This window comes from Lepeophtheirus salmonis, chromosome 9 (genome assembly GCF_016086655.4).
Source record: "Lepeophtheirus salmonis chromosome 9, UVic_Lsal_1.4, whole genome shotgun sequence".
NCBI lineage: Eukaryota > Metazoa > Arthropoda > Copepoda > Siphonostomatoida > Caligidae > Lepeophtheirus > Lepeophtheirus salmonis.
The window spans coordinates 941,225-956,034 of record NC_052139.2 but is presented as its reverse complement, the minus strand read 5'-3'; the positions used below and the strand labels follow the sequence as shown (position 1 = coordinate 956,034).

The 14,810-nt window shown below is 30.6% G+C and overlaps 1 protein-coding gene across 1 annotated transcript in view; it reads right to left on the bottom strand.

Annotated features, from left to right (window-relative positions):
- The window catches only part of LOC121124249 (SET domain-containing protein SmydA-8), a 48,354-nt gene that overhangs the window by 1,262 nt on the left and 32,282 nt on the right, over window positions 1–14,810 (bottom strand). The window contains exons 2-4 of the mRNA XM_040719403.2: window positions 12,281–12,539; window positions 682–1,135; window positions 371–612 (exon numbers count right to left, since the gene is read on the bottom strand). Coding sequence (XP_040575337.1) covers window positions 371–612; window positions 682–1,135; window positions 12,281–12,539 — 955 coding nt within the window. The remainder of the gene's footprint in view (window positions 1–370; window positions 613–681; window positions 1,136–12,280; window positions 12,540–14,810) is intronic.

Here is a 14,810-nt window from a genome sequence, read left to right as displayed (position 1 = left end):
ACCATATTGTTGTTTAATATGATTGTAATATACTTCTTAGTGTTATAGGCAGTCTGGGTGGAGATGACAAGAGTCTCTGCAGCCGTATTGTTACTGACACTGGTGATGAAGAGGAGATCATCCACACGTTGACTTTTTGTTGTTGCTCATATATTTTTACAATTAGAGACACGTGATAGAAGCAAAACTATTTTTTCCCCCGGATTGAGGTATTTTTGGCTGTATATTGTAATTAAAAAGAATGCACATAAAATCGTAGTTAAATGCTACAGTATGTTTTGGATCCCCAAATCTGTCGTTCTTAGATTGTTCAAAAATATGTTTATCTAGAGTCATGCTACAAAATATTTTAATATTTAATTAAAAGTACCTGGGATTCAATTGTATCAATAATATCACTAATTGTTTTGTAGTTAACAATTACATCACAATTATTACAGGACCAGTCAGATTCATAGTTCAAAGAATTAATAGGCAGAAGATAGCCATTTTTGCAATGTTTACAATTAATTCCGGACATATATGTCCCCAGTTCTGTTCGATCTATACAGCGCTGGCATTCACAATCAAAGAACCAATACTGTTTGATGTCTTGTCTCCTTCGCAAATTTCCTAAAGTAAAGAAACATATTTTATAATACCTTGGTGAAGGATATTTAATATTATAGATCCTTCATTTACCAATTGTTGAAGAAACGTAGCGAGTAAAGATTTGCTCCCCTTTCTTTATAGGGATTTGTGATCGTAGCTCAAGATGAAAGTCAGGGAACTTAACATAATTCGTATTATTGAAACAAGCATGATTAATCAGGCAGTACACTGGATAAAGAGCCACACCAGGACAACCTCTTTCAGGACCCAGCGGCTCAAATTTCATTCCGTTGGTTTTTAGAATCCCAAGCATCCGTTGAATTTCTTTCTGATCAAAATCATTTGATGTTGATACTTCATTTTGATTAAATTCCTTGGATGAAGATACTTCTTTTAAAAATAAAATGATGTTGAGTAGTTGTATGTTGACTTGCTTATTGATTACGACTCGCTCTTCAATATGATCCATGAGCATATCTATTTTTCTAAAAGTATTCGGATCACTTTTCTTCATTAAGAGCATTCGTAATGGAGTTACACATGCCTATTAGTTAAAGAAATACATAACATTAAAAATACATCATTATTGAGTTACACTTTTTACTTTAAAAAAATATTTTTCAAAACCCCATGATAATGAGTATATTTTTGTATAAAAAAGGATAATTATAAATAAATTCGAATATCAGTATGTGAATAGAGAGTTTTACATAATAATATGCCAACCTTTTATTAAACTAAATAAAACAATTTAGCTGCTAAAATATACCTCTTAGAAGCAAATACACTTATGTAAATAAAAGCCAAATAATTTAGGCTTCAAATGAACTCTTTTAAAGTAAAAGCAACTGAAAAATTGAGGCGTTATTTCTTTTCAAACAAAACCTTCAAAATATAGTGTTTTTTACTCTATAAATAGTATTTTCTCAAGATTGAATAATTGCATATAAAACTCAAGCATTAACATTTAATTTTGCCAAGAATACATTTATTTTGATTTTGGTAACTGATTTTTTTTTCTTACAAATATAATCCTTTCAAATAATTAAAAAAAAGATAGAATAGACATGTAAAAATTGGAACTTTTCGAAAACTGGATTGTATATAAAAAACTAACTACGGATTCGGAATCAAAGTGTTAAATACTATTTTAATTCTCTATATACTAATAGCTAATAAATTTCGCACAATATAATTCTCACATGCAAATAATAGCAATATTATACTTAAAAAAGTTAATTCCACACAAAAAACTAAACGAAAATGTCCTTTCACAACTTTTACTCCAATTAAAAAACTATGTTATTACTCAACCATTTTTTCATATCCAAACGGTGATAATTATTTAGTTTTTTGAATGATAAATTTTTACTTGTCTCTCATGTCTGTTTATTTGAAGAAACATACCCCAACTAAATAAAAACAATAGTAATATTTGCAATTATGACCTAAAAGTGAAAATATCCTGGTTGTCATTGAATTTAGCATATTAAATATATATTTATAAATATATCTTGAAAAGTTAAATGTGAAAAATCTATTTTTCGACAAAAATCATAATGGGTCCTCAAGAGAAATTTTTTGTCATAACGTATTTAAAATTTTACATATACATTCAAGTAGATACTATTTCAGGATATTCAATGAAGAAATTTTTGAATTTACTTCATCTTAACAAAATTTATTTAATGAAATAAATTATAAAATTATAATTTGGATTAATTAGGACATAAAAGTGGTTGTAAGATTCTCTCTTTTTCACATTGTTTTTTTTTACCATTTATAACATTCTTGGTTTTCAAGATTTGCAATTTTTATATTTAAATTTTATAATGAAAACTGTATTTTAAAATCTATTTTTATATTTCTAGTTGTAATATTTATCGTTAAAATCAAAGAGAAAACTTGAGAAACCCTTTCTCCTTATTTTATCAAAACATATTTATTATTTTACTAATTTATCCTAAATCCTTCAAGATAAAGTTTCTTTCATTGTTAAGCATTTATTTTTTGAATGGATTATAAAATACCTTATTAAATAATGTTGTATTTTAGCTGACTTTTTTCAAACAATCAACAGTCTATTTACCAGATGTTCCATTAAAACCTGAAGGCTTGGTAATTCAATGATTAGTGAAGGTTGAGTGATTGAACTTAATTCATATTCCGATCTATTAAAACATAAATAATTACTTACAAAACAAACCGGAGCTATCTAGCTTACGTACAAGACAATAACAACACACTTGACAGTGATCGAATAATTTCCATTCGGGCACACCTTAACACTGGGGAAAAACTCGGACGGAAGTATCGAAGCGGTTTGGTGTCTCCAGGACCAGCATATACGCTGTCAGCAATTCAGAAACGTTGCAAAGGAACAGGGGCTAATCTGGATCCAGACGAATTAAAAAAGACAGGCCATGAGGCCCCATGGAAGAGATTTCGGTGTTTCACGCCATACTGTACAGAGAGCTATCTAAAAAGAGGGTGGAAAGAGCCTTGTGAGGCTGGAGAGAACCCTTTTGACACCAACAATGAAAGAAACCCATCTTCTCTATTACAAGACCCTTCTGAAGGACGTCAAGAAGGCAAAATCCAAACATGACATCATTTTCAGCGCCAAGAATACCAGGACCGTTTACCCCGCCAACAGGCAGAATGACAAGTACTCAAACATTGGAGACATTGATGAATCAATAAAGACACTTAGTACCACAAAGCATCCTTCCCGTCCTTGGCCCATGTCCTTGGGCTTTGTGGGCTCTGACGGCAAGGAAGCTCCTCTGGCATGGTTCCCACTATGTGACTGCCTGGGAGGAAAACGCTTTGTAATAAGTGCATGTAAAATATCCTGATGGAAATATATTTTTTCCAGCAAAATGGTGCATCTTTACATACCTAAAAAAATACAAACAAATGGTTAGCCGACTCTAACAGGGGTATCGGTAGGAATTACTCATTTATTGATCCTCAATTTTACTTTTAGTCAAAAAATGACTTATATTCATAGCTCCTCAAATAATCTTAGTTGTTACTCTCCGACTTTCATGAGCCCACACTCTCGTAGAGGATCGATATTGGATAAATTTCTGGACATGTCTTTAGCAGGCCTGTAAGCCTTCCTATATTTTGGCGTTCTGTTCAACGTTCAGCTATTTTTTCAGTTCTGTTTTCCGTTCTGTTCCACGTTCTAATAATAAGGTAATACCATTTACATTGTACAACAGCTAATCGTGTCTTCCAGTTTGATATTGTGAGGGAGGCCTTATTTGCAAACTAAGTTTCAATATTTTTAACACAATAATCCAGTGAATATTGTCGTTTGAATGAGTTACAACTGAGTAAAATCGGTTAATTCATTGTCAAGATGGAGGCCAAAAGGGAAAGTATAGCTGATTTTATTCGCGCCCAGCTTAACAACAAGAAAGACAAACTGGACCATGGGCTGATTGAGAAACTCCGAAAACTACTGTTAACCTGCTTACGCGGTCTATGAGGCTTTGTCCATCAACAAAACTTACTTACCAGCCTTTGCAGTGATGCTGGTAATTGTAGCTTCAAACAGGAAGAGAATGCCCCGTACTGGTTCTGGAAAGACCTAAAAATTAGGGTCAAGGAGTAACAAGACGTTTTCAAGGAGGTTGTCTTGCCCTGGGCAAAGTCCAACAATCCAAAGGCAAACTATATCTTCCCTCGATACTCCACCTCGTGGCACAAGGCCAGGACCACGCAACAATGCCTCGAGAAAATTTTTTCCGATTTCTGGAAACACGCAATCGGTATCCCTCTTCACCCGGAATGAATCCTCTAGAATATGGCTACGTCAAAAGTAGTACCTGTGTCGTCCTCCATCCCAGCCTCAAGGCTCTAAAAACCTCTGCTGATAGGCATTTTGTAGCCATGTCCAAGCGCAACATTCTCAAGGTGTGTGCAGCCCTCTTACCCAGGCTGGAGGCCATGTAGTAGCAGAGGGCGGCCATTTCTATAAATAACTTTTATTATTATTGTTATTTTGAATAATATACATCCCACTCATTCGTCAAATGTTGCATTTTGCTGTCGCAAACTGACTATAAAAGAGAACCAAAAATAGGGAATACAATGTAACTATCAGAAGATACCTAGTTATCCTGGGATAAGAAGCTTATAATTTTATTAGGGGGTCCTCAGGAATATTTAGTGACTCATTTGCTTACATTCACTTCCAAATGATAATCCTCGGCCCCATAATTCAGAATTATTGAACTGGTGAAGTTTAAATATTCGAGTTAAGGTATAGTACTATAAACTTTCATTTTCGATAAGAGCCGTCAAAAGTGGCCCCCTTCCTCCTGTGTCACTGCCACAAAATAGGACTACAATGCGTTATCCTTTGCTTTATCAGCCCTTTAAATCATATTTAACAAAGTAAAAAATTATCTTTACTTTTATTTATTATATTTTTGTAAGTACTTTAGAACCGAAGGCTGAATTCTCATTTTTAGCGTTCAACAAAAAAAAAAAAATCCTGTTCCGTTCACAACCCTGGTCTTTGCTATTTACCCAAAACATCATTATTTGGTCATATTTTAAACCAGTCTATGTAAAGTTCTAAATTACAGGCATTCTTCATTGTGGGATTTTATTTGTCGTTGGTAATTTGAAGAGTTTTTTTGTTTTCCTAAGCGCATATCATAATGATTTAATTCTTAAAGAGAAAACATCTAAGTATATATTACTCACCTGTGTTGGTGGTCATGAATTTCGGAGAATAACATACATGATATGATAGAGAGATATAAGTTTAAGTTTTCGTAAACTTAGAGTAGAGTTGAGGATTGACATCAAAGTAATTCTTACTTATGTTCTTTCTAGATACGGACTAAAGTTTGTCTCTTATTTTCTTCCTCTTTAATTAATCTAAATAAACGTACTATCAACTTATCAGCTCACCTCAAAAAAAAAAATTCAAATTGTCCGGGTAGTCATACAAATTAGCTTTTTTTTTGTCAGAAACCGAAAGGGCTTAGAGTTTACAAATTATATGATGTGGATCGTTTGTAAATTTTTATTCTATTACAAACACTTTTATCCTTGTTTTTGTTTTCAAAAATGAAACATTAACAGCTCAAACCAAAAAAGGATAAAACACTCTCTGTTCGTGTTATGGAATGAGTCCTTTATAAATTATCAAAAGGGAGGAAAGAAAGCACTATTCATAACAGGGGATATACAATGTATCATATATTTACAAAAGGGTAATTACCTTTTTTAAACTTTATATGTTTGAATTTTTTTAGCTAAGTTTATTATAGTAGATAAAAAAACTTTAATTTTTAAAGTGATTTCTGGAAAAAACGTCACGCATAATATGATTTCATATTATGCCTTAGGGGGTAGTCCATTGAAATCTGTATTGATTTTGCTAAGAATCTATAGTTAATCTATAAGTTACATCTTGTTGAAGTTTAAAATTGAAAGTTTTCAGATTGTAATGAACCACTCGCTATATAAAAATACTTTAACTTTTCTGGAATCTAATTGAGTTATAATTTAATCAACCATTAGAAGTGCGATAATTAAGAAGAATACAAATCTTGTTTTTAATTTTACATTTTGAAATTTTCAGCTCCGGGGAAGCAATAAGATATTATATTTATATGTGTGATCCGTCTCTACGACATACCTATAAGAGAGCTGTGATGCACTTTGGTTTAAACGTTTGTGTATGTGGGAACCAGGGATGATCGGGGGTTAGGGGACCCTCGATATAGTTTTTTTTATTTATGAAACAACCAAATTTCGAGATGTTTTTTTTATTGGAGTCCCAAATATATAAAAAACTATGCAATGAAATATATTGAATATTTTACTAATAAATTTGTAGACTTTTAAAGTAATTTATGCGTGATTTTTTATATCTTTAAGTCAAAAAACAGGTAATTGGTGCAATTTTGTGTTAACAATCTATACTTTGATGTTAAAGGATATTAATAATAGATATCAAGTCCATGAGGCATTACCCTAATATTAAATATACACACATATATTTAGATACATGCATGTATACACGGTAAACGACGTTCTCTAGAGAATTTAAGGGGCATGACAACATTTGATAAATGGCAAATATTCATATAAAATAAACTGATGTTTGAGTAATGTTCATATTTTCCGTTTCATTTAAAAAAAAAAGAATCTTTGTAGCATATGCTGCTGTTTTTGTTTGTTTCACAGGTAGAGAGTTTCTCCTATCTGAAATATGTGGAAAAGCAATGACAAGTTTTCCAAATGGGGTTAAATTAAAAGAGGGTAAATCTTAAGAAATATCTTCAATCCTAAAAATAAATTTTAAGTTAATATCCCCCATCAGCAACTATTTTCTAAATAAATAAAGAAACAGAATATTTTCAGTCTAACAAGACGCATATGTACTTTTGACTTTCTTATAAAATTTCATGATATATTTCTTCTTTATAATACATTTAACAAAATGTTCAACCCTTTATAAGTGAAATGGACCGATGTTAAATCTACTTATTAAATATTTGTATATGTTTAGTTTTGAGAAATTTATTGTCATTCTCATTATTTTAATATGGCATGGATACCTATTAATGTAGAAATTGTGTCAATTTAATGAGGTGTAACATTTTAATGAGAGGGAACTATTGATTATTTTTTAGTAAATTACTCAGCTAATTGCTTTTCGTTTATTTCAAAGAAATATAAAATGCTTTGACCAAAATCCAACCCACATTCAATATATGGGTTAACTATTTAAATCCATTACTCTAATAAGAATCAATACAAGATTTTATCTTCCGGAGACTTTGGCTTTGGCCAATGAACATGTAACCCAACTCCTTCTCAATAAAGGTTTACAGGAATTCAACATTGTGATGGGGGAATTTGTCGGTCTTGCTCTCCAAAAAGCAGTATATTCCATTGTTCAGCGTTGAAAAGTCCGGTGATTATGTGTGTCCATCAGCTTGGATGCCAGAAATCGGTGAGGGTTTCCTTGCATAAAGCTTGAGTTGTTCAGACTTATGGCTAGGTGTTGAGTCTTGTTGACAATAGTAACCCCTTTTGGAGTAGTTGGCATCTAATCTGGGGTTCACTTCCTCTTTCTTCACATCTAGATACTCCTTGGCTTCAATTTGAAAGGCCACTCCGGTCAAGAAGTATTCAGTTACAATCTTGTTCTGTCTTCTACTTCCAAGAAAGGTTCTCACCGCTGTAAAATAACATTCTAACCCTATGGACCCATTCACAATGCTTGCAACCTCCATAACAGAAGATCTGCCTTTTTGCCTTCATTGTTGTTGTTTGTTGACGATTTGCAATCAAATATACGATAGCTAATAAATTTTAAAACAATTTATTTTCCTACAAAAACACCGATTGCAAGTAATATTGGCTTCATGGAACATAAATTGACGGAGTACAATATACTTACGCAGACTGTAAAAGCTGATAAAGTTATCAAAAAAATAGCTTCAACAATAATTAATGAATAATAATTTTTTAATTTACCTTCAAATGTAGGAAACATGAAATAATTTTTGATCTTTCACAAATATATGGATATGCTAGCCAAAAATGTATTTTTTCTTATTTAATTATAAAATAAATTTCCCAACAGTTATTATTTATTTTATCATTTAGAAATTTCCTGAAAAATGAGTAACTATCATTCATATTGAGTTTATTAATACTTTGATAAACTTAGTTTTTAATATTTAATTTTTTTTGATATATAATCATTTTTCTACGTTATATCAGTACTAAAAAGACTTATTTATGCTCAGGATTCTTCAAAAATAAGAAAAAAACGTTTAACATTGTATTATAAATTAAAAGAATTCTCTTTTGTATTTGAAGCATCTGTGGGTCTATTAAATATACTATGATACCCCAAGTTTATTAACCACAACTCTTTGACCTAGATGTGTTTCTATTGGTTTTTATTTTTAAGTTACACTGTTGGTTTGCCGCAAAGTCCCATGGGTTTTCCTACAGGATTGGGCAGCATAGCGTGGATTCAAGAGGTTACTTTGGAAATAATTAATTTTTTTTTAAAATTTCAATAATATCTAAAAGAATGAAGACAATCCCATGTCGCCCTTTACGGCACTCATGATTGCCCTATCAGCCCCGGAGATGTTGTTGGCCAGGTGATTCATCGATTTGATGAGGTCTTCATTACTCTTCTTCTTCAAGCTGAACAGAAACTCCTGATCTCTCTTTAAATTGAAGTATCAACGTACTGCTTTCTCCGAGAGTTATTCTCTATCATTCTTCATCTGGGACACCTTGAAAACTATGCTCTGGGAGTACTTGTTCATAATCCTCGCCACCTCAACTTCAGCATCTAAAAGATCTGAGATGTGCTGCATTTTGGTTACTTACTAACTCATGGAGACGAGATGACGAAATATTTATTAATGTTTGTTAATGCACAAAGAATGGCTGAACCAAAGTGTAAAAAACTAATCAGTAAACCTTTTTATATGAATTGGAAAATTAACATTCCACTTTTTTTCCCCAACACTGTACAGAAATTCCGTAGGTCGGGGGTACAATTTTAGGAAATTAAGATACTTATTTTATGGTTGCTCATCTATAAATGAAAAAAACAATCAATGGATCCTTAAATTGGCCAGACTCCGTCTGTAGACAAGATGGATTGTTTAATGAATAACTATAAATGTAGTATAATAGTTGGCAATTTTCTGCAGATATTAATTTTCCGAAACGCTATCAAACATTTATTCATCTCACGTCACATTTATCTCCTTTTTTTCGATGCTTTACATAAATTATCATGTTGTAGCTATCTAACTGATTGGAACTTTTTTATCGATATAATATATGTATGCTAACATACAAAATGATTTTATGTTTTAATATTTTCGTACGTTATATCCACTAAAACCATTTTAAGTTGAATGAGAATTTGCAAAAAAAAAAAAAAAAGATAAAAGTATTTTATCTAGCTCATCTTATTTATGGGATATACCAATATATTTATGTGAAAAAGTATACTATGAAACAAAACAATGCAACATGTAACTAATTGATGACGATTAAAACTTTTTTGAAATAAAATTATGTGGAGCTTTCTTTAAGATCTTTGAAAATATATGAAATTACATTTATATTCTTAGAAGACAACAAATTTCACTAAAATATTCATGATATTATTTGTGTGTTTAAACATATTTAATTCCTTGCATTTTTATATTAAGCAAACAGAATTGGCTTCATAAATATCTCATTTCTTAGAAGATGCGTTATGGTATGCTCTTCATAACTTGATTTAGAATAAGTAGAGCAATTTACATTGGTTTATTATGCTTGAATTATAGAAAAAGTGCATTAGAACATATTTATTACAGATATCTGCAAAAGTATAATTAAGTATGAGCTGATGGGAATAGATAACTTTTGCATACATCAAGAAACAAACAAATTAAGTAAAACAATAAATTAATTTGATATATTGACTATCTGTACAGTCGAATCTTGTTGATATAAATTTGTAATTACTTTCAGCTTATAATAATGAATCCGTTTGGGTGGTTCCAGGGCTTGATAAATTACATTATACCTTGTATCCCTTCAGATACTCTTCAGGGTTTGATAGCTCGAAATGAAATGAAAAGGCCAGGTAAAAGGTGTGTGAGGTAAAATCTTGGACTTTCGGATTACATACATATATGGTAAACTCTTGTAAGAATAAAAAGGAGTACAGGATAGAGGCTTTTATCACAGATTCCTCCTTTGATATATCCATCTACTTTTAAAGATGATTCATTTTAGCTGCTACTTTGGCCTCCAACCTGGTCCCAAAGACGCCTTAGCACATTTTGATGAAGGCCGCCTCGGACATGACCACTCAGTGTTGTTCGATGAGGGTAGAGGTCATCCAAATTTTGGTGAGGGGTAGAAAAGGCTCTCTTTTCGATAATGATCTAAATAGAATAGTTGAGGGGGGAGGGGAAAGTCTGTGGAGGAAGGTGGCCAATCACGCCATTATACATTAACCTAGTTAACAGTTTCCAGACTCTCTTGATCTGGTTGGTCTCGGTTGTTATTCAATGCAGTTTTAATATCTTGTACATAAGAGGCCCCCAAATTTTTCATATACTTCCTCAGAGTCCAATCACTGACAATGATAGCCTTGTTATGCTGCCTCATCAACATGGCAAGACATCTGATGATCTCAGTATCCACGTCCTCCATGGTCTCGATTTTACGGCGTCTGCCGCTGTTAGGGGACATCTCAAGGCTCTGACCTAAAGCCACCATTATTATAGTCTTTTAAACAAAACTTTGGGAGTACCCTAAAACTTTCATGATCTCCTTGACACTCACATGGCCGTGGAAGAAATCGGACAGCCTTTTCCTTTTCGCTGCCAAGTTGGCAACTGTTGACTTGTTAAAGTTTTCAATTCTATTTTAATGAAAAAAATAATACTAATAATATAAAAATTATTCTTTTAACATTTTTGGAACTTTTATAAATACAAAACAAGAACCAGGAAAATTTATAAAATATCTACTATTGATGAAGGAATAGTCTCGTCATCTTCTGACATTTCTTCTCGTTAACGTTTTCATTCTCTTTGCACTTGCAATTCTACATATTTTTAGTGGGTGGGCAGATTGCCGAATGGACACTTAAATTTATTTGATGATGATTCATACTTCGAATCTATGTAACTATGCAACACAAAATTTAAAGGATAAAATGTGTATTGCAGTTATTATTATAGAAGTTGCGTGAATATATGAAAATAAAATATTTAAACATTTTTTGCTTCATTGCTTTTAAATTATTCAGATGAGTCTCTTATTGAGAGTGTAACTAAAACTCAATGAACATATACAACTTTATAATTTACTTCATAATCAAATTTAAAGGGAGTTTATACCTTGAGATTAGTACAACTTCTTTATTATTGGAAAAAGTTTTCAAATAAGATGTCTCTTCAAATTTCACTAACAAGGTACTAATAAAGTTTGTATATTTGGAAGAGATGGAAAATATCTTGAGTAGTACTTGATAAAAGTGTTCCATAATTAAATGTGAAAATGTTACTTCAATAAATTTTTAGTCAATTTATATTTGAATCAAATATATATAAAGTATACAAATGGCACATATGTAAAGTCATTTGTAGATCTAAAATTTTTTGGACATGCCCTTATTTGTCTAACATAATTTTATAATAAGTAGCAAACTTGATGCATTTAATTAAATCCATCAATTATTGAATATAGTTCAAAACTAGTTTAGCCGACTCAATTTTTTAATCATTTGAAATAAAAAACGATTATTATTTTACTAACCATTTTAATATTTGACTATACAAGAAAAGAAAAACTATTTTTTAAACTAAAGCTTTAATTTTAATAGTACTTGGAGTCCTGATTTTCAAACTTTATTTAGTTTTTCCGTATCAAATCTAGTTTTCAGTACGCCTGCTACAATTGAATATAGAATATGAACAATTCTTGAAAAATTAAACTTTTTGACTTGATTTTATTAAAAATGTTATTACTATAAGTCGTAAAATAACTTTATTTTGATTCTTAAGTAGATTTACGTCTACAAACTAAGCATACACCAATCAAAGGCCTATCGAAATGTACATATCTAGGAAAAATTAAAAATCTAAAGATATAAAAATTTAATTACCTGACTTGAATAATGATTTTCCTTTTTGATTACAAAGTTATTTTTTTGAAAATAACCGCATTCTGGACGATGCAAATCTCCAATTTCACATTCTTTGTCACAGACTGGAACTCCACACTTGGAACAATGGTAGGAACCATCCACGAGTCTAAAACAATTTAAGCATCCGGGAAGCTTTTTTGAGTATGGTCCAACAACAGCTGGCTGTTCGCTGAGAATTAATTCTAAGGGATTGATGTCTCGAGCTGCTACCATGTATCTATAATCAATAAATTGATAGTTATACACTACTTCAATACAAACATTAGTATATGTTAATAGTTATGAGTTAAAACAATCTTGAACTCAAATTAAGTAAAATAAGAAACCTTATTTTTTTTACTTATCAACATATAGCAATTCGTAAATGGCTATATGTTTACTAATAAAAATATAGCCATTTACGAATGAAATTTTATTTCAAATTCTTCATATCAAAATTTATGGGGTGAAATAATAAATTAAAATAAAGATTGTGAGGAAAATCGCAACCCCATTTGCTAAAGGGATAAATAAATATAGGCTTGTGAATATCAAATATGTGGTTGTCGCCAGAAAAACAAGTTAAAATGTGTTGTTTTTTCCTCGAAATTGAGTATGGATTATAATTGTACTTTTCGAGTAGTTATCGTCGATTTCCATCATTAAATCATTCTTATTTACCCTTTGGAAGATCCTCAAATTGAACTTATAGACCATTTTAAAGGAACAATGTCGGGGCCAATTTAAGTCATTTCAATAATAAAAAAAAGTTTTATACTATATCTAAAATTCTTGGTTATTGTAACTCATTACATAAATTTATGTAATAAGCATACAATTGACTCTTTTACGTCTATGATATATTGGGCATTATGTAATAAAATAAATGGAATCGCCGTAGTTCATGGACAACGCACTCGGAAGAAAATTATTCTCTTGAAATCAGTGTGGGTAGGATGCACCTAGGTGATTCATAGAAAGAGGAATATAAATACTTTTTATGTTTATGTACTTTGCCCAAGATTCTTAGGTTAGTTGGAGTAATTGTAATACCCTAAAGTTTACTCATAATTAATCAGTGCAACTCCATCTAACCAATTAAAGGAACATTAAACAAAAGGGGATTTTCTCCATTTTTTGATTTTTGTTCAAAATTGTATTTATGTTAATGCACAATAATTGTCCGTATTGCTTTACTTAATTCCTATCTTTTTTCAAAGCTGTAAATCAGAATTGAGCTTTTCGTATTATAAATATTTAATTAGGTAATAAATAAATGTCCGTTTCGTATAAATAACTCATTTATTATTCTATTAATTATTTTCTTTTTAACATTGTCTCATTTTTATCTTAAATTCCTTTACGAATACTTGTTATATTGATAAGTATATAATTAATATTAATTCTTTAAAACAATCTAATACTAACCTCAATAGCAAGTGTTCGGAAAGTAAAAAGAAAATTGCAAAAATTATATACTTGAATGATTTCCTTTCATATTTGGTGTGAATTGTACATATATGTATTTTTATTTGTTGCAGCATGTGTAAAATAAATTAGGAAAACATTGGTCAAATTTATACATATATTAATTTTATTCTGAAATAATTATGGGGTTTTTTTGTCTATTTTTTTTTGCAGCCACAAATGCATGTATTAAATTATTTAAAAGTATATTTATTTTCAAAAAGTGAATTGAATATTTACATTTATAAATTAAGAGGAGGAAAATTGTAAATAATTTACTTGATCTTAGAAATTTGTTGTATTCAGAATAATTCCAAGACAATTTTCACTTAAAAAATATAAATTGCATTTAAATTAGTCCTATTTATTTCAATTTAGCATGTACTAAATACATTGAACTACCCGGGAGATAAAACTCACATTTGTCATTGTTATTTATGCCGTAGAACACAAACATGATCATTAAAACCTCCAACCTCTATGGATTTGTCCTTGATTGTTTTTCGAAAAAAAAAATAATCAAATGGTTAGGCTTTATAGGGTGATGAATAAGTTTGTAAAGTTATGTTTTAGTATAGAAATTCATATAATTTTATATACATATACATTTTGTTGAAAAGGATCATATTGTAATATAAATTATTAAAAAAACAAAAAAAAACTTTTGTTAGAAATAGCCAGATTAATTAGTGAAGACAGTACAAACAAAGTTGTTCACTTTTGAAGCCAACCAAACCGCCAAAAAGTCTCCTTTTATTTTTCCTCAAATACTTGTGTTTATATCTGATACTTAGATGTTATCTCCTCAAAAATGAAAACAATCATTACAGCTTCAAAATAAACCTGTTCAGATTGCCTAATACAAAAAAAAAAAAAAAACCGCATGCTAAAAAAGTCTTAGGATTGATAACCCTAGCTATATATTTATATTGCATATACCTACTACAATTTTTTTGGTCAGCTCAATTACCAAGAGTTGGTTATCAATCACGTTAATTGTCGTTCCTTATATTTTTTCCCCGTAAGTAATAGATTAATATTT